This window comes from Coregonus lavaretus (genome assembly GCF_964263955.1).
Source record: "Coregonus lavaretus genome assembly, chromosome: 1".
Lineage (NCBI taxonomy): Eukaryota > Metazoa > Chordata > Actinopteri > Salmoniformes > Salmonidae > Coregonus > Coregonus lavaretus.
The window spans coordinates 12,519,535-12,544,931 of record NC_139988.1 but is presented as its reverse complement, the minus strand read 5'-3'; the positions used below and the strand labels follow the sequence as shown (position 1 = coordinate 12,544,931).

Sequence of the window (25,397 nt, the reverse complement as noted above, 5' to 3'; positions counted from 1 at the left end):
ACTGAGACGATGTGCAGGGGTACGACATAATTGAGGTAGATATGTACATATAACTAGGAATAAAGTAACAGATAGTAAACAGTATAGAGGTCCTGGATGGCAGGGAGCTCAGCCCCAGTGATGTACTGTGCCGTACGCACTACCCTCTGTAGCACCTTGCTGTTGGATGCCAGAGCAGTTGCCGTCCCAAGCGGTGATGCAGCCAGTCAAGATGCTCTCAATGGTGCAGCTGTTGAACTTGATGAGAATCTGAGGGCCCATGCCAAATCTTTTCAGCCTCCTGAGGGGGAAGAGGTGTTGTCGTCGTGCCCTCTTCACGACTGTGTTGGTGTGTTTGGACCATGATAGATCCTTAGTGATGTGGACACCGAGGAACTTGAAGCTCTCGACCCGCTCCCCTTCAGCCCCTATCAATGTGAATGGGGGTGTGCTCGGCCCTCTGTTTCCTGTAGTCTATGATCAGGACCTTTTTATTGCTGATGTTGAGGGAGAGGTTGTTGTCTTGGCACCACACTGCCAGGTCTCTGACCTCCTCCCTATAGGCTGTATCATCGTCGTCGGTGATCAGGCCTACCACCGCTGTGTCGTCTGCAAACTTCCGTGAACAGGGAGTACAGGAGGGGACTAAGCACGCACTCCTGAGGGGCCCCCGTGTTGAGGGTCAGTGTGGCGGATGTGTTATTGCCTACCCTCATCACCTGGGGGCGTCCCGTCAGGAAGTCCAGGATCCAGTTGCAGAGAGAAGTGTTCAGTCCCAGGGTCCTTAGCTTAGTGATGAGCTTGGAGGACACTGTGTTGAACACTAAGCATTAGTCAATGAGCAGCATTCTCACGTAGGTGTTCCTTTTGGAAAGGGCAGTGCGGAGTGCAATTCAAAGCATTTCATGGCTACAGATGTGAGTGCTACGGGGCGATACTCATTCAGACAGGTTACCTTGGCGTGTTTGAAGCATGTAGGTTTTACAGACTGGGACAGGGAGAGGTTGAAAATGTCAGTGAAGACACTTGCCAGCTGGTCAGCGCATGCTCTGGTAGTCCGTCTGGCCCTGCGGCCTTGTGAACATTAACCTGTTTAAAGGTCTTACTCACATTGGCTGTATTGACACTGCCTGTTTGATGGTTCGTCTGAGGGCATAACGGGATTTCTTATAAGCGTCCGGGTTAGTGTCTCGCTCCTTGAAAGCGGCAGTTCTAGCCTTTAGCTCAGTGCGGATGTTGCCTGTAATCCATGGCTTCTGGTTGGGATATTTACTGTATGTACGGTCACTGTGGGGACGACGTCATCGATGCACTTATTAATGAAGCCGGTGACTGTGGTAAACTCCTCAATGCCATCGGATTGGGCGGCAGGTAGCTTAGTTAAGAGCGTTGTGCCAGTAACCGAAAGGTCGCTGGTTCTAATCCCCGAGCCGACTAGGTGAAAAATCTGTCGATGTGCCCTTGAGCAAGGCACTTAACCCTAATTGCTCCTGTAAGTCGCTCTGGATAAGAGCGTCTGCTAAATGACTGAAGATGTTTTTAAAAAATTAAAATCGGATGAATATATTCCAGTCTGTGCTAGCGAAACACTCCTGTAGCTTAGCATCCGCTTCATCGGACTACTTCCGTATTGAGCTGGTACTTCCTGTTTGAATTTTTTCTTGTAAGCAGGATTCAGGAGGATAAAGTTATGGTCAGATTTGCCAAATGGAGGGCGAGGGAGAACTTTGTATGCGTCTCTGTGTGTGGAGTAAAGGTGATCTAGAGTTGTTTCGCCTCTAGTTACACAGGTGACATGCTGGTAGAAATTTGTTAAGACGGATTTCAGTTTTCCTGCATTAAAATCACCGGCCACTATGATCGCCGCCTCTGGATGAGCATTTTCTTGTTTGCTTATGGCCTTATACAGCTTGTTGAGTGCAGTCTTAGTGCCAGCATCACTTTGTGGTGGTAAATAGACAGCTACAAAAAATATAGATGAAAACTCTCTTGGTAAATAGTACGGTTCCCCAACTGATTTTATTTGGCCCCTACATTTATTTATTTATTGTTGGACATAAAAGACTGTAAAAACACCAGCAAATTACCACTAAGTGATTTTAATTTGGTAAATTTGTTACAAAATATTCCCACACATAATAGAGAGATATATGTGATCGTATACAAATGTAAGCAAGGTTTGAAATTATTATGTTTTAGTCAAATATGATATCTGTTTGGGTCTCTTGGGGTCAATTTGCAGTCTACAAATTATTTGTAATTATGTTCCAGCCCCCTGACCATCCGCTCAATAAATAAATTAACCCGCGGCTGAATCTAGTTAATGATCCCTGGTCTACAGCGTATCATTAGGTATTCTAACTCAGCTGTTGTTAATACAACTGAGCCCCATGTAGCTCAGTTGGTAGAGCATGGCGCTTGCAACGCCAGGGTTGTGGGTTCCTTTCCCACGGGGGGCCAGTATGAAAATGTATGCACTCACTAACTGTAAGTCGATCTGGATAAGAGCGTCTGCTAAATGACTAAAAATAAAAAATAACAAAATAAAAATAAAAATAAATAAAGAGACACACACCACCCCCTTTGAGCCGACTATGACGTTCTGTCCTGCCGATGCATAGAAAAACCAGCTAGATGTACAGTATATTATTGATGTCTTTGTTCAGCCAAGTTTCCGAGAAACATAGGATATTACAGTTCTTCAGGTCCCATTGAAAGGATAGTCTGGAACTGAGCTTTTCCAGTTTGTTCTCCAGTGATTGTACATTGGCCAATAGAATGGAGGGTAGAGGCGGTTTATCTACTCGCCGCCGCAGTTCATTCAGGGTGCCGCACGTCGGCCTCTATATTGCCGTCTCTTTCTCTTCTGAGTGTCAGGGATTAGGGCCTGGTCCAGGGTGAGCAGTATGTCCTGCGCCGCCTAACTGTTGAAGTAGAAATCTTCATCCTAATCAAGGTTAGTGATCACTGTTCTGATGTCCAGAAGCTCTTTTCGGCCATAGGAAACGATTGTGAAAACATTATGTAAAAAAAATAGTTACGATCAGCGCAAAAAAACACAAATTAGTCCGTAAAACGGCCGCTATACATCCCAGCGCCATTCTCATGACATCGTGTTGATTTAATGACAAGAGCAACTGGTCATGAGGTCATGAAAGAGAAACAAGTGTCTACAGATTAATCAACACGCTACATTGTCAAATCAAGAAACCCATGTCACATGTCATGACTCTTCTCTTCTGACAGATAAATTAACAACACTCTCTCCTTCCAACCTTTCTCTCCACTCTCTCCTCTCTGCAGTGTATCTCTACCAGAGGAACCTCCCAGTGCCCCTCCCCAGAACGTGATTGCCAGCGGCCGCACCAACCAGTCCATCATGATCCAGTGGCAGACCCCACCAGAGAGCCACCAGAACGGGGTCCTCAGAGGCTACAGCGTCCGGTGAGAACACACCCCCATGGGATAACAGGATGGGTTGGCTGCTATAACCCTCCCTGGTTCTCTGAATGAAGGGCGAGATTTGTTATGCTATATGATAGCACATGAGCTATTATGTTATGTTCAAAATGAAGTTAAACCACTAGCTGTGGTTCAATGTGAAAGATAGAGGAATTTTAGGAGTTGGCCTACTCTTGTAGCTCTGGCAGTTTATCAATAGGGATACACTCAGTTTATAGTAGGTTTGTAGCTGGTTGTGTCATGCTGTAGACCCAAATAAATTGGCAGACATTCTGTAGCTATTCCAATTACTCTGTCGTCATCGTCATCTGCTCACTCTGTGGAGTTCTGTAGACTAGTACTCTGTCTCCCCCTACTGTAGATGAATGTACTACAGTCCCTGGACTGAACACGCTCTGGCACTGTGTCTCAGGGACCATGATACAAAACGCAAGAGTTGAATGTCTTGTTCTCCAACTAAGAATCAGTTTGTGCTCAATTTCTTCACCCTGGATGGCCTTGTAGCTACAATCGTCTCAGACTAGACTGTACTGTCTCTTCTCAGGTATCGTCTAACTGGTCTGGATTACCAGAATAAAAACATCTCCAAACCAGACCAGACTAACCTCTCCTCTCGCCCCTCCCACCTTCCCTCCCTTCTCTCCTCCCCCTCTCTCTCCTCTCAGGTATCGTCTAACAGGTCTTCCGGTGGACTACCAGAGTAAGAACATCTCCAAACCAGACGTGACCAACATTCTCCTGGAGGACCTGATCATCTGGACCAACTATGAGATCGAGGTGGCAGCCTACAATGGGGCGGGGCTAGGAACCTTCAGCCACAAGGTCACTGAGTGGACGCTGCAGGGAGGTGAGTGATCCAGGATACTCGCTGCTCATTGGCCCTTATGCTTGTCAGTCAGATGTGAGCTGGAATAGTCTCTGCTCATTGGCCCTTATGCTTGTCAGTCAGAAGTGAGCTGGAATAGTCTCTGCTCATTGGCCCTTATGCTTGTCAGTCAGATTTGAGCTGGGATAGTCTCTGCTCATTGCTCCTTACAGTCAGATAAATACTTAGATGAAATTGGAATGAAATTGAATGGAAAGGATTTTACCTGTGGAGAAGTTACCTTTAAATACCTATGTCATGAGTTGACACATAAATGAACTTGTCAAGCATCCATGCCCATGTTGAGGATTTAAGAATGATGTTCAATAGGGATAGTTTCTTGATACAGTTCATGTAGAAGGCAGTAGAGTCAGCACTGGAGCAACAACCTTGAGTTAACATCCGTGCCAAATGGTATTGAAGTCTTGCTGAATAAATGTAATCCTTGCTGAATACAGGTAAGCATTCCTATTGAATCCTCTGTAAGGTCTGAATACTACATTACCTTACACTACCTTGGCAGTTGATTTCATGTTTGAGCCCACAGATGGAAAATGAAAGCTGTAAAGCCACAGGGTTGTAATAAGCTGAGAAGAAAAAGAAGAGAGTGAAGAAGACAATATGGCCGCCCCTGAATCAGAATCTATACCTGGGACATAGACACATTGCAGTCAAGGCTGTCCAATCTGAAAGATGTTTAGTTTGGTTGTATCCTGTTCTCTCTGTCCGTTCCTCTCACCTCTTTCTCTCTCTGATTCTCTCTTCTCCTCTTATCTTCCTCAGTGCCGACTATAGCCCCTAGTGACGTTCAGGTGGAGGCCATCAACTCCACGACCATCCGTATCACCTGGGCAGCCCCCAACCCTCAGTTCATCAACGGGATCAACCAGGGATACAAGGTGAGGGACATGATATACACCAGTCATCCTGTCACTAAGGGCAGTACCCTCTAATGGGTGATAGACACCAGTCATCCTGTCACTAAGGGCAGTACCCTCTAATGGGTGATAGACACCAGTCATCCTGTCACTAAGGGCAGTACCATCTAATGGGTGATAGACACCAGTCACCTTGTCACTAAGGGCAGTACCATCTAATGGTTGATAGAACTATGGCTGCAAGGTTAGAGACACCAGTCAGCCCTGTCATTAGGGGCAGTCTCAGAGACACCAGTCACTCTGTCATTAGGGGCAGTCTCAGAGACACCAGTCACCCTGTCATTAGGGGCAGTCTCAGAGACACCAGTCACCCTGTCATTAGGGGCAGTCTCAGAGACACCATTCACACTGTCATTAGGGGCAGTCTCAGAGACACCAGTCACCCTGTCATTAGGGGCAGTCTCAGAGACACCATTCACCCTGTCATTAGGGGCAGTCTCAGAGACACCATTAACCCTGTCATTAGGGGCAGTCTCAGAGACACCAGTCACCCTGTCATTAGGGGCAATCTCAGAGACACCAGTCACCCTGTCATTAGGGGCAGTCTCAGAAATACCATTCACACTGTCATTAGGGGCAGTCTCAGAGACACCAGTCACCCTGTCATTAGGGGCAGTCTCAGAGACACCATTCACCCTGTCATTAGGGGCAGTCTCAGAGACACCATTAACCCTGTCATTAGGGGCAGTCTCAGAGACACCATTCACCCTGTCATTAGGGGCAGTCTCAGAGACACCATTCACCCTGTCATTAGGGGCAGTCTCAGAGACACCATTCACCCTGTCATTAGGGGCAGTACCATCGATTGACTGGGTGATAGGCTGGTACGCCTCATACTGTGTCACAAGGGGAAAGAGAACAACCCAAGGGGAGGCAGATATGCCACTACTAACCATTGTGAAAGATGGCTTCTGATTTGTCATTTGTTTCTTTGACCTTCATCTTCGGAGCGTTTGACTAGCTATCGGTCTTGTGGGTAACTAGATCTGGAAGTCGTTTGTTCAATCTCTCCAGCTCACACTGTCAAGGAAGCTGGTTTAAGTTAACTTAGAATGTCATCTGTCATTTAAATATGTACTTTATAGGATTAGAATGACATGTATGGAGAGTGAATGTTTAGAATCAGCTGTGCTATAACTTGATTGTATAGTCTGTGTGATGTGACGACACTGTATTTCTCTCAGAAGAGTTCATGAGAATGACTCTGGCCCCACTTAGCAGGACATCTTAGCAGTCACTATTAAACTCTCTCTGACTGCAGGGGCTGTCTCGAGAGAGGGGTTACTGGGAGAGAGAGTGAGAGAGTGAGAGAGTGAGAGAGTGAGAGAGTGAGTGAATAGCAGGAGAGGGAGGGAGGGAGATAAAAGGGAGAGAGAGAGACACGGGAGCAGAGGGGACATCCACATTCAGCTCACACACACACCCCACCACATGCCAACTCCACACTCTCTTTCCCAGAGACAAACTCTACTCACAGCCTGGGAACGAAGATAGAAATAGACCCAACAGATTTGCCAATGGTAGTAATCATCTAAACACCTAATTGGCCACTCTCTCATTCTGTGATGTGTGTGTAATCCCTCTACATTAGACCTGCTATACACCATAGCTAAAAGCTCTCTTTTTCGTCCTCTCTCTCTCGCGCTCTCTCTCTCTCTCTCTCTCTCTCTCTCTCTCTCTCTCTCTCTCTCTCTCTCTCTCTCTCTCTCTCTCTCTCTCTCTCTCTCTCTCTCTCTCTCTCTCTCTCTCTCTCTCTCTCTCTCTCTCTCTCTCTCTCTCTCTCTCTCTCTCTCTCTCTCTCTCTCTTTCTCTGTGGACTCATTCCAGCCCTGCCTTCCAGTGCTTTCTCGCTGGCAGAACACGTTTACAGTGGCGCTAACCATTCATATGACAGTTATGATGCCAAATGACACCCCAGAGTAGGTCACAAGCACATGAGAGGGAGGATAGTTGGTTTAAACAAAATATGTGAACATGATTAGACTTGGAGAGTAACAGTTCTATTTCTGGGGGAAATTGTGGGCAATTTTTTTTTTTTTTTTGGTATCTGGTGCTCTTTCGTTCCCATCCAAAATGTCAGAAAATTGCAATTTAAAACCAGTCAGTCCTATTAGATGTTCTACCATTTAGTTCTTATTTCTCATTTGATCTCACGTTCTTCCTTCTCTGTTCCCATTTCCCATTCTGCTAGCTGTTGGCATGGGAGCCAGGTCAGGAAGAGGAGGTCACCATGGTTACAGTGAGACCTAACTACCAGGACAGCGTGCATGTGGGCTATGTGACAGGGCTGAAGAAGTTCACAGAGTACTACAGCTCTGTGTTGTGTTTCACTACGCCTGGAGACGGCCCCCGCAGCCCCGCTAACGGCGTGAGGACACATGAAGACAGTGAGTTCGACATGCACACACACACTGTTCAGTGGACATGGCCAATCATACTGAAACATGCCCACTGGGTCAAATGCATTATTCAGCCTAGTTCTACAGATGTCCTAATGAATATGTAGGGTTACATTTGGGTTTTTGCACACATTCACGTATAATTGGGACACATTTTCTCAAGAGATAAAGGGTTGGCCATACTGTACTAGGCTTTTACTTGTAATTACGCAATTTTCCAAGTAAAAGCCTAATTTTGGCAATTTTAGTAGCTGTAATGACGTTCAACGGGCAATGTAAAAGCCTAATGTTGTCCAGATTTCTTCATAAACTGACTTATAAAATTACACCTAATAAACATAGTTTGTCATTTAATATATTAAAAGACATCTACAGAATGTAATTATGAATGCCATTGACATCCATGGGATCCATTGTGTTATCATTCTCGTCAACCACTGTGTTCTCCTCTCTAGCTCCTGGGGCTGTAGGTCACCTGAGCTTCACAGAGATCCTGGACACGTCTCTCAAAGTGAGCTGGAGAGAACCTGGAGAGAAGAATGGAGTCCTCACAGGTACGCCACGCAAAATACATTAGAGCTGAACTTGACACAAATAATATTGGATTGATTGATGAATTTGATTGATTTTCTGTTCCAGGGTACCGTATCTCGTGGGAGGAGTTTAACCGCACCAACACACGGGTGACCCACTACCTCCCCAACGTGACCCTGGAGTACCGCGTCACGGGGCTGACCGCCCTCACCACCTACACCATCGAGGTGGCCGGCATGACCTCCAAGGGCCAGGGACAACTGTCTTCCTCCACCATCTCTTCTGGAGTACCTCCAGGTCAGTACTGACCCATGGCTCAGTCCCTGGTGTGTACCTCCAGGTCAGTACCGACACATGGCTCAGTCCCTGGTGTGTACCTCCAGGTCAGTACTGACACATGGCTCAGTCCCTGGTGTGTACCTCCAGGTCAGTACTGACACATGGCTCAGTCCCTGGTGTGTACCTCCAGGTCAGTACTGACACATGGCTCAGTCCCTGGTGTGTACCTCCAGGTCAGTACTGACACATGGCTCAGTCCCTGGTGTGTATCTCCAGGTCAGTACTGACACATGGCTCAAAAGTAAGAGCCCATCGAGACCATTTAGGATTATTCCAGTTTACAATGTCCTAATAAAACACGGTATAGTGTATTATAGAAATACAACACCTCCAGTCAATTATTATTGCACCGGCGGCTCCCCCAGACACTATACAGTATGTCTTTCAGAGCTGTCAAATAAAAAGACACATTCTATCGAGGGTTACAGTTAGTACAGTATATAGCTATGGTTATTGTTACAGAATGGTGATTACTTCAACTCTTTTACTGTATAAGATACAGTCTATGGCTATAGCTTTACACCTCCATCCTAGAGATCTCGCTATGTGTGCTTTTGTCTGGATAACCAGTCATGTTAATTATTTAAAGTAGCCTAACTGTCCATTGAAAATCTCACCTTTAAAAGTTCATATTCTGTTAATGCATACCCAAATAATGTTGTTGACTTGTCCTATACTCGTATATGTGACCAAAGCATGAATTGGAGAAAAAACACTTTAAAAAACCCACCTCAAACTTGTATCTCAAACAGACCGTTTAAAAAAATGCTTGCTATTTCCTCATAGAGGATGATGTCATCCTCCTGAAGAGGATGAGCTGGCCAATCAGCGGTCTACTCACATTAATATTTTGTATGACCGGTATATGCCCACACCATTCTGTTGTTGGTGTACACCCAAACCATTCCAACACATAAAAGCTGTTTTTTAAATACTTAATTACAATTTCTTGAAGGAAAGCTATTTCACTCATATTGTAATTAATTATAGGTCATATTTCATAGAAATCTGGAAAACACTGGACAGTTACTTTAAAGATGCTCTACGCATCACTTATGAGACATTCTCCCCTCAGCAGCCTTCACTGAGTGCCCTAGGGCAGGGGTTCCCAAAAAAAATTCACTCAGGCCCTCCTTCCAGCATTGAGGAACATCCCGTTGGCGGAGACAACATTTTACAGGTTTAAAGCCTATTTCCTGCAATTCTACACATTTAGTCATGGGGTGCAGAGAACATTTTGTAGTTTTAAAGCTAATTTTCTAATTGTATACATCTTTCCATGTCTAATGTGTATTCATTTGATATCTGAGTGACTCAAACATTACAACAAAATCTATAGGCAAGAAAACCTAGCAAAAAAATGTAAGCTGATATGGGCTAGTTGATCTGGACATTTCTTACAAGTTATAAATAGCTCTCTAAAGTATGAAATGACTGACCAGACAAGATGAAAACTGATGATGCACTATCCAATTTCGAAATTGCACGTTGTGTATTCTACTATTACAACTTTCGAGTCCCTTTTTTAAATACATTTCTTTAAAAAAGGGGGAACCTGTTTTATCTTATCTCAGAACTTCGAGTTGACTGAAGTGAAACTCTCATGAGAGCGAGATACTGTTACACAAAAGTGTTGGCTCATCTCCAGTATCCATTTTAGACCACAAGGGTGCACTGTCACACAGTAATAGACTTCCCTGTAGGCAACTTCAACCCTAAGCCATGGGGGGTGGGGCCTTACTGCTATTAGCCCATACAAACACATGAAATAACAGATTGTCCCCCCAAAAATCTAAAGGAAGTTTGTTCTGAAGTGAGAGATATAAGAAATATCAGGAAACATTTGTATTTTTTTTGTACATGTATTTAACCCCTTATTTTTGGCACTAAACAGTCTCCATACATTGCCTTCGGAAAGTATTCAGACCTCTTGACTTTTTCCACATTTTGTCATGTTACAGCCTTATTCTAAAATTGATTAAATTGTTAGTTTTTTCTCATCAATAACATTTACATTTACGTCATTTAGCAGACGCTCTTACCCAGAGCGACTTACAAATAGGTGCATTCACCTTATAGCCAGTGGGATAACCACTTTACTTTTTTTATTTTTTTTTGGGGGGGGGGGGGGGTAGAAGGATTACTTTATCCTATCCCAGGTATTCCTTAAAGAGGTGGGGTTTCAAATGTCTCCGGAAGGTGGTGAGTTACTCCGCAGTCCTGGCGTCGTGAGGGAGCTTGTTCCACCATTGTGTGCGGAGGAGCGGGGTGACGTGAGAGAACTTGGGAAGGTTGAACACCAGACGGGCTGTGGCATTCTGGATGAGTTGTAGGGGTTTAATGGCACAGGCAGGGAGCCCAGCCAACAGCGAGTTGCAGTAATCCAGACGGGAGATGACAAGTGCCTGGATTAGGACCTGTGCCGCTTCCTGTGTAAGGCAGGGTCGTACTCTCCGAATGTTGTAGAGCATGAACCTACAGGATCGGGTCACCGCCTTGATGTTAGCGGAGAACGACAGGGTGTTGTCCAGGGTCACGCCAAGGCTCTTCGCATTCTGGGAGGAGGACACAACGGAGTTGTCAACCGTGATGGCGAGATCATGGAACAGGCAGTCCTTCCCCGGGAGGAAGAGCAGCTCCGTCTTGCCAAGGTTTGAAGGTTTCAATCTACACACAATACCCCATAATGACAAAGGAAAAACAAGTTTAGAAATTATTGCTAATTTATCGTTTAAAAAACCCTGAAATATCAAATTTACATAAGTATTCAGACCTTTTACTCAGTACTTTGCTGAATTACCTTTGTCAGCAATTTCAGCATTGAGTCTTCTTGGGCATGACGCTACAAGCTTGGCACACCTGTATTTGGGGAGTTTCGCCCGTTCTTCTCTGCAGATCCTCTCAAGCTCTGTCAGGTTGGATGGGGAGCGTTGCTGCACAGCTATTTTCAGGTCTCTCCAGAGATGTCCAATTGGGTTCAAGTCTGGGCTCTGGCTGGGCCACTCAAGGACATTCTGAGACTTTTCCCGAAGCCACTCCTGCGTTGTCTTGTGTGTGTTCTTAGGGTTGTTGTCCTGTTGGAAGGTGAACCTTCGCCCCAGTCTGAGGTCCTGAGTGCTCTGGAGCAGGTTTTCATCAAGGATCTCTCTGTACTTTGCTCCGTTCATCTTTGCCTCGATCCTGACTAGTCTCCCAGTCTCTGCCGCTGAAAAACATCCCTAAAGCCTGATGCTGCCACAACCATGCTTCACCGTAGGGATGGTGCAAGGTTTCCTCCAGACTTGACGCTTGGCATTCAGGCCAAAGAGTTCAATCTTGGTTTCATCAGATCAGAGCATCTTGTTTCTCATGGTCTGAGAGTCTTTAGGTGCCTTTTGGCAAACCCCAAGTGGGCTGTCATGTGCCTTTTACTGAGGAGTGGCTTCAGTCTGGCCACTCTACCATAAAGGCCTGATTGGTAGAATGCTGCAGAGATGGTTGTCCTTCTGGAAGGTTCTCCCATCTCCACAGATAAACTCTAGAGCTCTGTCAGAGTGGCCATCGGGTTCTTGGTCACCTCCCTGACCAAGGCCCCTCTCCCCCGACTGCTCAGTTTGGCCGGGCGGCCAGCTCTAGGAAGAGTCTTTGTGGTTCCAAACTTCTTCCATTTAAGAATGATGGAGGCCACTGTGTTCTTGGGGACCTTCAATGCTGCAGACATTTTTTGGTACCCTTCCCCAGATCTGTGCCTCTACACAATTCTGTCTCGGAGCTCTATGGACAATTCCTTTGACCTCATGGCTTGGTGTTTGCTCTGACATGCACTGTCAACTGTGGGACCTTATATATACAGGTGTGTGCCTTTCCAAATCATGCCCAATCAATTGACTTTAACACAGGTGGACTCCAATCAAGTTGTAGAAACATCTCAAGGATGATCAGGATGCACTTTAGCTCAATTTCGAGACTCATATCAACAGGTCTGAATACTTATGTAAATAAGGTATTTCTGTTTTGGGGTTTTAATACATATGCAAAAATTCTAAAAAACTGGTTTCGCTTTCTCATTATGGGGTATTGTGTGTAGATTGATGAGGATTTATTTTTATTTAATCCTTTTAGAATAAGGCTGTAACGTAACAAAATGTGGAGGGGTCAAGGGGTCTAAATACTTTCTGAAGTCACTGTATATACTGTACTTCCATTAATTTTTTCCATTAGTACCGGGGGACCTTCAGATCAGTCTTTTGAGTTCTGTGGGCATCCTAGAGCAAAACAACCGACATGTACGTGTTCGTGTGTGACGAGGTGTGAAAGGAGGAGTCATGCGCAGGAGGTAAAATACCGAAGTCCAGAGTTTAATCTTTATGCCCCAAGCGTCAAACGAAACTGTAAAAGGGAAAACATCCACCTTGGCAATAACACAGTGAAATGTAGCTCAACCGAGCTACACGCTCTCACAACAAAACAATCACTCACAAAGACAAGGGGAACAGAGGGAACACTTATACACATACTAATTAGGGGAATTAGCACCAGGTGTGTGTGATTGACAAGACATGACAAGTGGAGTGATGAGAATGGGATCGGCAGTAGCTACTACTCCGGTGACGACGAACACCGAAGCCTGCCCGAACCAGGAGGGGGGGCAGCCTCGGCGGAAGTCGTGACATCGTGAGAGTCACATATTAGTGTGTAGCCCAAACTGTTTGGACCCTACAGACAGAAATTGCCAGATCGGCTGTACCGACTTCAGACGAGTCCCAAGAAGCTTGTGGGGGTCGTAGAGCAAAACGGAGAACACCATTATGTTCGTGGGATTCTCATCTTCCCATAATAGTTTGTAGGCCAAACCGTTCGGACGCTACAGACGATTCTGTGAGAAGACCGATTTTCGGGATGTGTCATGGTCTGACAAACACCGCTCTACCTCTGTCACCTTTCACCGCAGATGCGGAAGTGCGATGTGAATTGAGAATCATCCAATGCAAAAAAAAAAACAGCTATCTCTAGTTTAAACTGACACATTTTTATGGGGATTTCTTCAATATGCTAATTCATTTTCCACTGGGGTTTGGACATCAACCTTAGTGTTAATAGGACTCCTGAGCACTGATATTAGAACTGAGATCCAAGCCTAAATAATGCTGTTACTTTTCATTCAGAAAGACTTATTGGAGAACTACCTTAAATCTTTAACATTTGAATATAGTAGAAGCATAATTCTGAAAACATGACTTCCTAAATCAGTAAGGATTTAAAAGATAAAGAATATAATGTAGAAAACCTCAAGTCAAATACAGCATTGCATTAGGCATAGAGACCACTGAATTAGGTTTTCTGCCAACTCATTACTTCAACTCTTTACTGTATTAAAGGCCCTGTCTGGCCCTTGATACCTTCTCTGTTCCTTCCCATTCTCCTTGTATTATTCCCTCCTTTCAAAATGTCAATAACGGTATGTTTTAAAACTCTCTCTCTCTGTGTAGAGCTGCCTGGTCCTCCCACCAACATGGCAATCTCCAACATCGGCCCTCGATCCATCACCCTCCAGTTCAAACCCGGCTACGATGGAAAGACCTCCATCTCTCGCTGGCAGGTAGAAGCCCAGGTAAGGTCTTCTCCCACAGGGAGAGTCTCTGACTCTCCCCTGATCTGTGACCAACATCGACTATGACACCTTTTCCCTATATACTGCACTACACTCATGTTGTTGTTGTGTGTAGGTCAGTGTGATAGGAGACAATGAGGATTGGGTGACTGTTCACCAGCTGCTTAACGAGCCTGATGCCCGCTCCCTGGAGGTGCCAGGACTAAACCCCTACACCTTCTACAGGTAGTGTACCTCTAACCTCTAACCCCTACACCTTCTACAGATAGTGTACCTCTAACCTCTAACCCCTACACCTTCTATAGGTAGTGTACTTAACCTCTAACCCCTACACCTTCTACAGATAGTGTAGTCCCCTGTAGCTCAGTTGGTAGAGCATGGTGCTTGCAACGCCAGGGTTGTGGGTTTGTTTCCCACGGGGGGCCAGTATGAAAATATATGCACTCACTAACTGTAAGTCGCTCTGGATAAGAGTGTCTGCTAAATGACTAACATATATATATAAATAGTGTACCTCTAACCCCTACACCTTCTACAGGTAGTGTACTTAACCTCTAACCCCTACACCTTCTACAGGTAGTGTACTTAACCTCTAACCCCTACACATTCTATAGGTAGTGTACTTAACCTCTAACCCCTACACCTTCTACAGGTAGTGTACTTAACCTCTAACCCCTACACCTTCTATAGGTAGTGTACTTAACCTCTAAGTACTATAGCTTCTACAGGTAGTGTACCTCTAACCCCTACACCTTCTACAGGTAGTGTACCTCTAACCCCTACACCTTCTATAGGTAGTGTACTTAACCTCTAACCCCTACACCTTCTACAGACTCCTGGGCCCCCTTAACTCAAAACAATACAGCTTTATGAACTTTGTTAGTCTAGTCTAGTTTAGATGTAATGAATAGAGCCCTGAGTTTTCCTCCTGACACCTTTACCTGGCCAGGAAAAACTCTGGGCCCTATGGACCTCTCCTGTGATAACTTTGCTCTTGTTACCTCCCTCCCTCTATGTAGGTTCCGTATGCGTCAGGTGAACATTGTGGGGACTAGTGCTCCCAGTCTACCCTCCAGGAAGATCCAGACCTTGCAGGCCCCTCCAGATATGTCCCCCGCCAATGTCACCCTGCGCACGGCCAGCGAGACCAGTCTGTGGCTCCGATGGGTGGTACGTGAAGTCTCAACAGACTGACATTATGATGTGATGCTCTGGGTTTATCATCAAGCAATGAAGAATGGCTGTTTGATTTATACTGACGATTGTGGACTTATCTCTCGCTTCTTTCTTTCATTTCTGTCTCTCTCTTCCTCACCCCCTCTCTCTTCTTCACCATCTCTCTCCCTCTCTCACCCTCTCCCTCCTCTCTACTTCTCTCCCTCCCTCACCACCTCTCTCTCTCTCCCACACCCCCTCTTGCTCTCTCTCCCCCTTGGTCTCTCTCGCTCTCTCTCTCTTCCTCTCTCTCCACCTCCACCTCTTCCTCCCCGTCCCAGCCCCTACCAGAGTGGGAGTACAATGGGGATCCAGAGGTGGTGGGCTACCGGGTCCAGTACTTCCGTACAGGCTTCCAGGGCAGGGCGCTGACCCATGTGATCGCTGACCGGCAGGAGAGGGAGTTCACCATCGAGGACCTGGGGGAGTGGACAGAGTACGAGGTCAGGGTTCAGGCTCTAAACGGCATCGGGGCCGGGCCCTGGAGCCAGCCTGTCAGAGGAAGGACCAGGGAGTCTGGTGAGATCATACATCACACTGTCCCTATTCCCTATACAGTATAGTGCATATTTTTTGACCAGGGCCCATAGGGAATAGGGTGGAATTTGGGATCCAGGCTCTTTGTATACAGTAGATCCTGTTTTATCTGGTTAATATACTGTTCACATCTCAACAATTGGTGGAGTCTCACACACAGCACTGATGTGCAGTCTTTCATTTGGGGTCTCTTTGATCAATCAATCAAATATATTTATTAAGCCCTTTTTACATCAGCAGATTTCACAAAGTGCTATACAGAAACCCAGCCTAAAACCCCAAACAGTAAGCAATGCAGATGTAGAAGATTTGTCAGAGGACAAACCATCCACAGAGACGAACTGATATCTTTCTGACAGATAAGATCTAAACCAGGCAAGAACTTGTCCGTGTAGACCAATTAGGGTTTCTAATCTCTCCAAAATAATGTGGTGATCGATGGTGTCAAAAGCAGCAATAAGGTCTAGGAGCATGAGGACAGATGCAGAGCCTTGGTCTGACGCCATTAAAAGGTAATTTACCACCTTCACGAGTGCAGTGTCAGTGCTATGATGGGGTCTAAAACCAGACTGAAGCATTTTGTATACATTATTTGTCTTCAGGAAGGCAGTGAGTTGCTGCGCAAAATCTTTTTCAAAAGATTTTGAGTCAAGGTTTGGCTTTTTCAAGAGAGGCTTTATTACTGCCACTTTTAGTGAGTTTGGTACACATCCAGTGGATAGGGAGCCATGTTTTATGTTCAACATAGGAGGGCCAAGCACAGGAAGTAGCTCTTTCAGTAGTTTAGTTGGAATAGGGTCCAGTATACAGCTTGACGGTTTAGAGGCCATTACTATTTTCATGAATGTAGTATCAAGAGATACAGGATTAAAAACGTAAGTGTCTCCATTGATCCTAGGTCCTGGCAGTTCTGTGCAGATTCAGGAAAACTGAGCTTTGGAGAAATACGCAGATTCAAAGAGGAGTCCGTAATTTGCTTTCTAACGATCATTTCATCAAGGAAGTTCATGAATTTATCACTGCTGAAGTGAAAGGCATCCTCTCTTGGGGAACGCTGCTTTTTAATTAGCTTTGCGACAGTATCAAATAGAAATTTGGGATTCTCCTCAATTAGGTTGGAAAAATAGGATGATCGAGCAGCAGTGAGGGCTCTTCGATATTGCTCTGTACTTTCTTTCCAAGCTAGACGGAAGACTTCCAGTTTGGTGGTGCGCCATTTCCGTTCCAATTTTCTGGAAGCTTGCTTCAGGGCTCGGGTATTTTCTGTATACCATCGAGCAAATTTCTTGTGACAAATGTTTTTTGTTTTTAGGGGTGCGATTGCATCTAGCGTATTACACAAGGTTAAATTTAGATCCTCAGTTAGGTGGTTAACCAATTTTTGTACTCTGACGTCCTTGGGTAGGTGGATGGAGTCTGGAAGGGCATCTAGGAATCTAGGCATCTAGGTTATCTGAGAATTTATAGCACGGCTTTTGATTATCCTTGGTTGGGGTCTGAGCAGATTATTTGTTGTGATTGCAAATGTAATTAGATGGTGGTCCGATAGTCCAGGATTATGAGGAAAAACATTTAGATCCACAATATTTATTCAATGGGACAAAACTAGATCCAGGGTATGACTGTGGCAATGAGTAGGTCCAGAGACATGTTGGACAAAACCCATTGAGTCGATAATGACTCCGAAAGCCTTTTGGAGAGGTTCTGTGGACTTTCCCATGTGTCACCAACAATTTGAATATTATCTGCCATGACTACAAGGTCGGATAGGAATTCAGGGAACTCAGTGAGGAATGCAGGAGGCCTGAAAACAGTAGCTATAAAAAGTGATTGATTAGGCTGCATAGATTTCATGACTAGAAGCTCAAAAGATGAAAACGCAGTCTTTTCTTTTTTTGTAAATTGAAATTTGCTGTCATAAATGTTAGCAACACCTCCGCCTTTGCGGGATGCGTGGGGGATATGGTCACTAATGTAACCAAGAGGAGAGGCCTCATTTAACACAGTCAATTCCTCAGACTTGAGCCATGTTTCAGTCAGGCCAATCACATCAAGATTATGATCAGTGATGAGTTCACTTGGAAGTGAGGGATCTAACATTAAGTGACCCTATTTTGAGATGTGAGATATCACAATCTATTTCAATAATGACAGGAATGGAGGAGTTCTTTATTGCAGTGAGATTGCTAAAGCGAACACCGCCATGTTTTGTTTTGCTCAACCTAGATTGAGGCACAGACACGGTCTCAATGGGGATAGCTGAGCTGACTACACTGACTGTGCTAGTGGCAGACTCCACTAAGCTGGCAGTCTAGCTAACAGCCTGCTGCCTGGCCTGCACCCTGTCTCATTGCGGAGCTAGAGGAGTTAGAGCCCTGTCTATGTTCATAGATAAGATGAGAGCACCCCTCCAGCTAGGATGGAGTAATTACGATTGAGTTGTGAGACTTTGCTGTAGAGCTCATTACTCCCCCTAACTGGGAGGGGGCCAGAGACAATGACTCAATGCCGACACATCTTTCTAGCTGATTTACACGCTGAAGCTATGTTGCGCTTGTTGAACACTGACGGTCTCATCCTAACATCGTTGGTGCCGACGTGGATAACAATATCCCTATTCTCTCTACACTCGCCAGTTTGAACCTTAGCCAGCACCATCTTCAGATTAGCCTTTACGTCGGTAGCCCTGTTCCCTGGTAAACAGTGTATGATCGCTAGATGATTATTTTTAAGTCTAATATCGCGGGTAATGGAGTCGCCAATGACTAGGGTTTTCAATTTGTCAGAGCTAATGGTGGGAGGCTTCGGCGGCTCAGACCCGATAACGGATGGAGGAGAGACCTGAGAAGGCTCTGCCTCTGACTCCGACTCGTTGCTTAATGGGGAGAACCGGTTGAACGTTTCTGTCGGCTGAATGAGCGACACCGGTTGAGCATGCCGACAGCATTTATTTCCAGAAGCTTTGAGAAAATTGTCAGGCTGCGGGGACTGTGCAGGGGGATTTATACTACTATCTGTACTTACTGGTGGCACAGACGCTGTTTCATCCTTTCCTACACTTACTTTGCCCTTGCCTAACGATTGCACCTGAAGCTGGGCTTGCAGCACGGCTATCCTCACCATAAGGCGATAGTTCTCCTGTATATTATGAGTACAGCGACTGCAATTGGATGGCATAGTGTTAATGTTACTACTTAGCTTCGGCTGGTGGAGGTCCTGTAGAACCATGTCCAGATAAAGCGTCCAGGGTGAAAAAGTTGAATGAAAAAACTAAGACATTGGTAAATGTATGAAAAGTAAAAACCGAAAACTTTGGCAGATAGCCAAGTAGCCACAAACAGCACAACAGCACGGAGAGAAGTCCGGAAGTTGAGGGCGGAGCAATGAGGGCATGCCGGTATGTGGTCCACTGTAGCTCAACTGGTAGAGCACGGCGCTTGTAACGCCAAGGTAGTGGGTTCGATCCCCGGGACCACCCATACACAAAAATGTATGCACGCATGACTGTAAGTCGCTTTGGATAAAAGCGTCTGCTAAATGGCATATTATTATTATTACCTGTATGTTACAAACTTACATCGAACTTGCCAGGCAGTATATTAACTTAATTAATTAGGACTTAAAAGGCATGGCCTATGGCTACAGAACCAGTATTCTGATCTAAAGAACCAGTATTCTGATCTACAGTACCAGTATTCTGATCTACAGTACCAGTATTCTGATCTACAGAACCAGTATTCTGATCTACAATACCCGTATTCTGATCTACAGTACCAGGTTTTCAGTCACACACACAGGTTGTATTCACCAATGTGTGGGTTTGGCCCAGGCTTCCTCCATATTATCTCTTTATCTATCCACATGAATGGTATGGGGGCCAGGGTGGTTTTATTCTTCCTGCTTCATAGAGCCATATGAAACAGACACCAACCTGTCTGCCTGTCTTCTGCTCCTCCACAGTCTCTCTCTCTCTCTCTCTCTCTCTCTCTCTCTCTCTCTCTCTCTCTCTAAAAACAAACTAAAGTGAGGCATGAGTTGTTCCTTCATTATGCTTTGTCTCGCTGTCTCTGGATGTTCTTGTAGAAGAGGAAAAGAGTTAGGATGTTTCTTGCAATCTCTTTCTCGGTCTCACTCCTTCTCACCTCTCTCTTACACACATCTCTCTCTCTCTCTCTCTCTCTCTCTCTCTCTCTCTCTCTCTAAAACAAACTAAAGTGAGGCATGAGTTGTTCCTTCATTATGCTTTGTCTCGCTGTCTCTGGATGTTCTTGTAGAAGAGGAAAAGAGTTAGGATGTTTCTCGCAATCTCTTTCTCGGTCTCACTCCTTCTCACCTCTCTCTTACACACATCTCTCTCTCTCTCTCTCTCTCTCTCTCTCTCTCTCTCTCTCTCTCTCTCTCTCTCTCTCTCTCTCTCTCTCTCTCTCTCTCTCTCTCTCTCTCTCTCTCTCTCTCTCTCTCTCTCTCTCTCTCTCTCTCTCTCTGTGTGTGTGTGTTGGTACAGTCACTGTGGTTACCAGACTGTAGGGGAGTAAAGGAGGAAATTGGGAACACATGGGCTAGAATGTGGAATTCCTCTGTGTTTTTTCCTTTTTCCCACTCACTCCAGCAACATCTTCAGAATCAGTGTATTATGTCCAAGGACGAGTGCCAGGAAGGAGTAATAGCCTAGCTGGCCTGTTTCTCTGGAGCTACAGTCACACCTGGGCTAGACAATAGGCCTCAGTGGCTATGTGTCTATAACATACACAAAGGCCCATGAAGATTATGGAACGCATGGCAATAACTGGATTTCCGCATTTCGGTCTTAAAAGTTGATCTTTCTTTTATAATTGTTATATTCCCTCCAGTCCCCTCCTATGGCCCCACCAACGTGTCAGCCTTTGCCACAACCTCCAGCAGTATCCTGGTGCGCTGGTTTGAAGTACCAGAACCAGACCGGAATGGACTTATCCTGGGCTACAAGGTGTGTGAGGCGCTCAGTTATCACCCTCGACTCCAAAAACGATACAATACTGTACAACAAAATAATTCCATTACTCACTCTCTCACCCTCTCACTCTCTCACTCTCTCTCTCTAATTCAATTCTCTAATCTTCCTTCCGCTCTTCCTTCTCTCTTCCCTCTCTTCTCCCCTCTTCTCTCTTCCCATCTTCCCTCTCTTCTCCCCTCTTCTCTCTTCCCATCTTCCCTCTCTTCTCCCCTCTTCTCTCTTCCTATCTTCCCTCTCTTCTCCCCTCTTCTCTCTTCCCATCTTCCCTCTCTTCTCCCCTCTTCTCTCTTCCCTCTCTTCTACCCTCTCCCCTCTCTTCTCCCATCTTCCCTCTTCTCATCTTCCCTCTCTTCTCCCATCTTCCCTCTCTTCCCTCTTCTCCCATCTTCCCTCTCTTCCCCCTCTTCACATATTCCCTCTCTTCCCATCTTCCCTCTCTTCTCTGTCTTCTTATCTTCCCTCTCTTCTCCCTTCTTCTCATTTTCCCTCTCTTCTTATCTTCCCTCTCTTCTCATTTTCCCTCTCATCTCTCTCTTCCCATATTCCCTCTCTTCTCTCTCTTCCCATCTTCCCTATCTTCTCATCTTCCCTTTCTTCTCTGTCTTCTCATCTTCCCATATTCCCTCTCTTCTCTCTCTTCCCATCTTCCCTTTCTTCTCATCTTCCCTTTCTTCTCTATCTTCTCATCTTCCCACTCTTCTCCTATATTATCTCTCTTCACATCTTCCCTCTCTTCTCTGTCTTCTCATCTTCCCTCTCTTCTCCCCCTTCCTATCTTCTCTCTCGTCCCATCTTCCCGCTCTTCCCATCTTCCCTCTCTTCTCTCTCTTCCTATCTTCCCTCTCTTCTCTGTCTTCTCATCTTCCCTCTCTTCTCTCCTCTTCCCATCTTCCCTCTCTTCTCCCCTTTTCCCATCTTCCCTCTCTTCTCCCCTCTTCCCATCTTTCCTCTCTTCTCTCTTCCCATCTTCCCTCTCTTCTCATCTTCCCTCTATTCTCTCCTCTTCCCATCTTCCCTCTCCTCTCTCTCGTCCCCTCTTCTCTCTTCCCATCTTCCCTCTCTTCTCCCCTCTTCCCATCTTCCCTCTCTTCTCATCTTCCCTCTATTCTCTATCTTCCCATCGTCCCTCTCTTCTGTCTTCTCATCTTCCCTCTCTTCTCCCCTCTTCTCATCTTCCCTCTCTTCTCATTTTCCTTCTCTTCTCGCTCTTCCCATTTTCCCTCTCTTCTCTCTCTTCCCATCTTCCCTCTCTTCTCAATCTTCTCATTTTCCCTCTCTTCTCATTTTTCCTCTCTTCTCTCTCTTCCCATCTTCTCTCTCTTCCCATATTCCCTCTCTTCTCTCTCTTCCCATTTTCCCTCTCTTCTCCTCTCTTCTCATTTTCCCTTTCTTCTCCTCTCTTCCCATCTTCCCTCTCTTCTCAATCTTCTCATTTTCCCTCTCTTCTCATTTTTCATCTCTTCTCTCTCTTCCCATCTTCCCTCTCTTCTCTGTCTTATCATCTTCAAACTCTTCTCTCCTCTTCCCATCTTCCCTCTCCTCTCTCTCGTCCCCTCTTCTCTCTTCCCATCTTCCCTCTCTTCTCCCCTCTTCCCATCTTCCCTCTCTTCTCATCTTCCCATCTTCCCTCTCTTCTCTGTCTTCTCATCTTCCCACTCTTCTCTCCTCTTCCCATCTTCCCTCTCCTCTCTCTCGTTCCCTCTTCCCATCGTCCCTCTCTTCTCCCCTCTTCCCATCTTCCCTCTCTTCTCATCTTCCCTCTATTCTCTATCTTCCCATCGCCCCTCTCTTCTCTGTCTTCTCATCTTCCCTCTCTTCTCCCCTCTTCTCATCTTCCATCTCTTCTCATCTTCCTTCTCTTCTCGCTCTTCCCATCTTCCCTCTCTTCTCTCTCTTCCCATCTTCCCTCTCTTCTCAATCTTCTCATTTTCCCTCTCTTCTCATTTTTCCTCTCTTCTCTCTCTTCCCATCTTCCCTCTCTTCTCTCTCTTCTCATTTTCCCTCTCTTCTCCTCTCTTCCCATCTTCCCTCTCTTCTCTCTCTTCCCATCTTCCCTCTCTTCTCAATTTTCTCATTTTCCCTCTCTTCTCATTTTCCTTCTCTCCTCTCTCTTCCCATCTTCCCTCTCTTCTCTCTCTTCCCATATTCCCTCTCTTCTCTCTCTTCCCATTTTCCCTCTCTTATCCTCTCTTCTCATCTTCCCTTCTCTGTTTTCTCATCTTCCCTCTCTTCTCCCCTCTTCCCATCTTCCCTCTCGTCCCATCTTCCCCCTCTTCCCATCTTCCCTCTCTTCTCTCTCTTCCCATCTTCCCTCTCTTCTCTGTCTTCTCATCTTCCCTCTCTTCTCCCCTCTTCTCATCTTCCCTCTCTTCCTTCTCTTCTCACTCTTCCCATCTTCCCTCTCTTCTCTCCTCTTCCCAACTTCCCTCTCTTCTTTCTCTTCTCTCTCGTCCCATCTTCCCCCTCTTCCCATCTTCCCACTCTTCCCATCTTCCCACTTCTCCCCCCTTCTCTCTTTCCATCTTCCCTCTCTTCTCCCCTCTTCCCCTCTTCCCATCTTCCCTCTCTTCTCCCCTCTTCCTATCTTCCCTCTCTTCTCCCCTCTTCCGATCTTCCCTCTCTTCTCTTTCGTCCCATCTTCCCTCTCTTCCCATCTTCCCTCTCTTCTCCCCTCTCTTTTCTTCTATTCTCTCCTCTTTCAGGTGTTGTATAAGGATAAGGACTCTGACTCCTCCCTCCAGTTGTGGACAGTGGAGGGGAACGCTAGCCACAGTGTCCAGCTGACTGGTCTGGGGAAATACGTCCTCTATGAGATCCAGGTCCTGGCCTTCACCCGCATCGGAGACGGCATGCCCAGCTTACCACTCATACTGGAGAGGACCCTGGACGACGGTGCACACTGGGATACCTAATATCTGCCTGTCTAAATGTATACTACCTGTAGGGCCCTTAGACAGCTAAATGTATACTACCTGTAGGGCCCTTAGACATCTAAATGTAAACTACCTGAAGGGCCCTTAGACATCTAAATGTATACTACCTGTAGGGCCCTTAGACATCTAAATGTAAACTACCTGTAGGGCCCTTAGACATCTAAATGTATACTACCTGTAGGGCTCTTAGACATCTAAATGTAGACTACCTGTAGGGCCCTTAGATATCAAGTAGTGGTGGATACATTCATACAAGATGCATTATATCAAAGGATATTTTCAAGCATTCAAATAGCTTATAATTGTTCTGTGTGGTCCTCTGTAGCTCAGCTGGTAGAGCACGGCGCTTGTAACGCCAAGGTAGTGGGTTCGATCCCCGGGACCACCCATACGCAAAAAATGTATGCACGCATGACTGTAAGTCGCTTTGGATAAAAGCGTCTGCTAAATGGCATATTATATTATTATTAAAGTTATCCAGAATGTGGTATTATATTATACCAATGCCCACTACCATTCAGTAACCCACTACCATTCAGTAACCCGCTACCATTCAGTAACCCGCTACCATTCAGTAACCCGCTACCATTCAGTAACCCGCTACCATTCAGTAACCCACTACCATTCAGTAACCCAGTATGAAAATGTATGTACTCACTAACTGTAAGTCGCTCTGGATAAGAGCGTCTGCTAAATGACTAAAATATAAATGTACCATTCCGTAACCCACTGCATCTGAAGTGAAAGTCTAGCCCCTCTGTCCCTCTCTCGTCTCCAGTGCCCGGCCCTCCAGTGGGCATTCTGTTCCCTGAGGTCCGGACCACCTCGGTGCGTCTCATCTGGCAGTCTCCGTCCCAGCCTAACGGCATCATCCTGGGTATGTGGTTTGAGCTTTGACCCTGACCAGACCTTGACCTTTCACCTTTAACCTGTCCAGACTCCACAAGAATGACCCTCTCATACAGCAAAAAAATGAAAAAAAACACCCTGACTATGATGATTTAGTTGGAACCAACTTTTGACCTAGCATCGTAGAACGTACCTGATAGCTTTGTTCACCATTATGTTTCAGGCAGGTACAAAGGGCTTAAAGTGGAACTGACAGCATTTTAGCAACATTAAATATTATAAAAATCTTTTCATATACACCCCCAGGAAGAATATTACACCTTTTTTTTTTAACATTTTCTGACAAGTGAACATTTATATATGGTCATTTTCATGTTTTCATACATTTACATAATGTTTGGGAATGACCTATTGTAAGGCATTTGTGAAAATCGGGAAAGCGGATGTGCGTTTAGACAAATAATAGACCCTGCAGTAAATAAAACTGAATAAAAACATCTGTCCAGGACCAGAGTCTATGCAGACTGGTGCGCCATAGCCAGTCAGAGCTATAGTAGGCCTGTATACAAATAAGTCATTTGCCACACAGGCCTGCCATCATTCACTTTGAACTGGACTGCGCATTTGCAGGCAGTAGCAACAGCGCGACTTTAGATCATTAGAACACAGTCGCCAAAAAATAAACCTGAATGGATTTCTGCAAATATGTAAATACCACGGGAGTCCTCTTACATTTGGGAACTTCACAATCCTATTGATTAAAT

The 25,397-nt window shown here is 45.5% G+C and overlaps 1 protein-coding gene across 1 annotated transcript in view; it reads left to right on the top strand.

Annotated features, from left to right (window-relative positions):
• The window catches only part of LOC311136145 (protein sidekick-2-like), a gene marked incomplete at its 3' end in the record, with an annotated part of 226,685 nt that overhangs the window by 134,557 nt on the left and 66,731 nt on the right, over positions 1–25,397 (top strand). Inside the window, exons 15-27 of the mRNA XM_084170234.1 lie at positions 3,283–3,423; positions 4,107–4,288; positions 5,090–5,205; positions 7,436–7,631; positions 8,099–8,197; positions 8,283–8,474; positions 13,985–14,106; positions 14,222–14,331; positions 15,126–15,276; positions 15,603–15,840; positions 20,709–20,824; positions 23,554–23,743; positions 24,563–24,661. Of these exons, the coding sequence (XP_084026360.1) occupies positions 3,283–3,423; positions 4,107–4,288; positions 5,090–5,205; positions 7,436–7,631; positions 8,099–8,197; positions 8,283–8,474; positions 13,985–14,106; positions 14,222–14,331; positions 15,126–15,276; positions 15,603–15,840; positions 20,709–20,824; positions 23,554–23,743; positions 24,563–24,661 (1,952 nt within the window). The remainder of the gene's footprint in view (positions 1–3,282; positions 3,424–4,106; positions 4,289–5,089; positions 5,206–7,435; positions 7,632–8,098; positions 8,198–8,282; positions 8,475–13,984; positions 14,107–14,221; positions 14,332–15,125; positions 15,277–15,602; positions 15,841–20,708; positions 20,825–23,553; positions 23,744–24,562; positions 24,662–25,397) is intronic.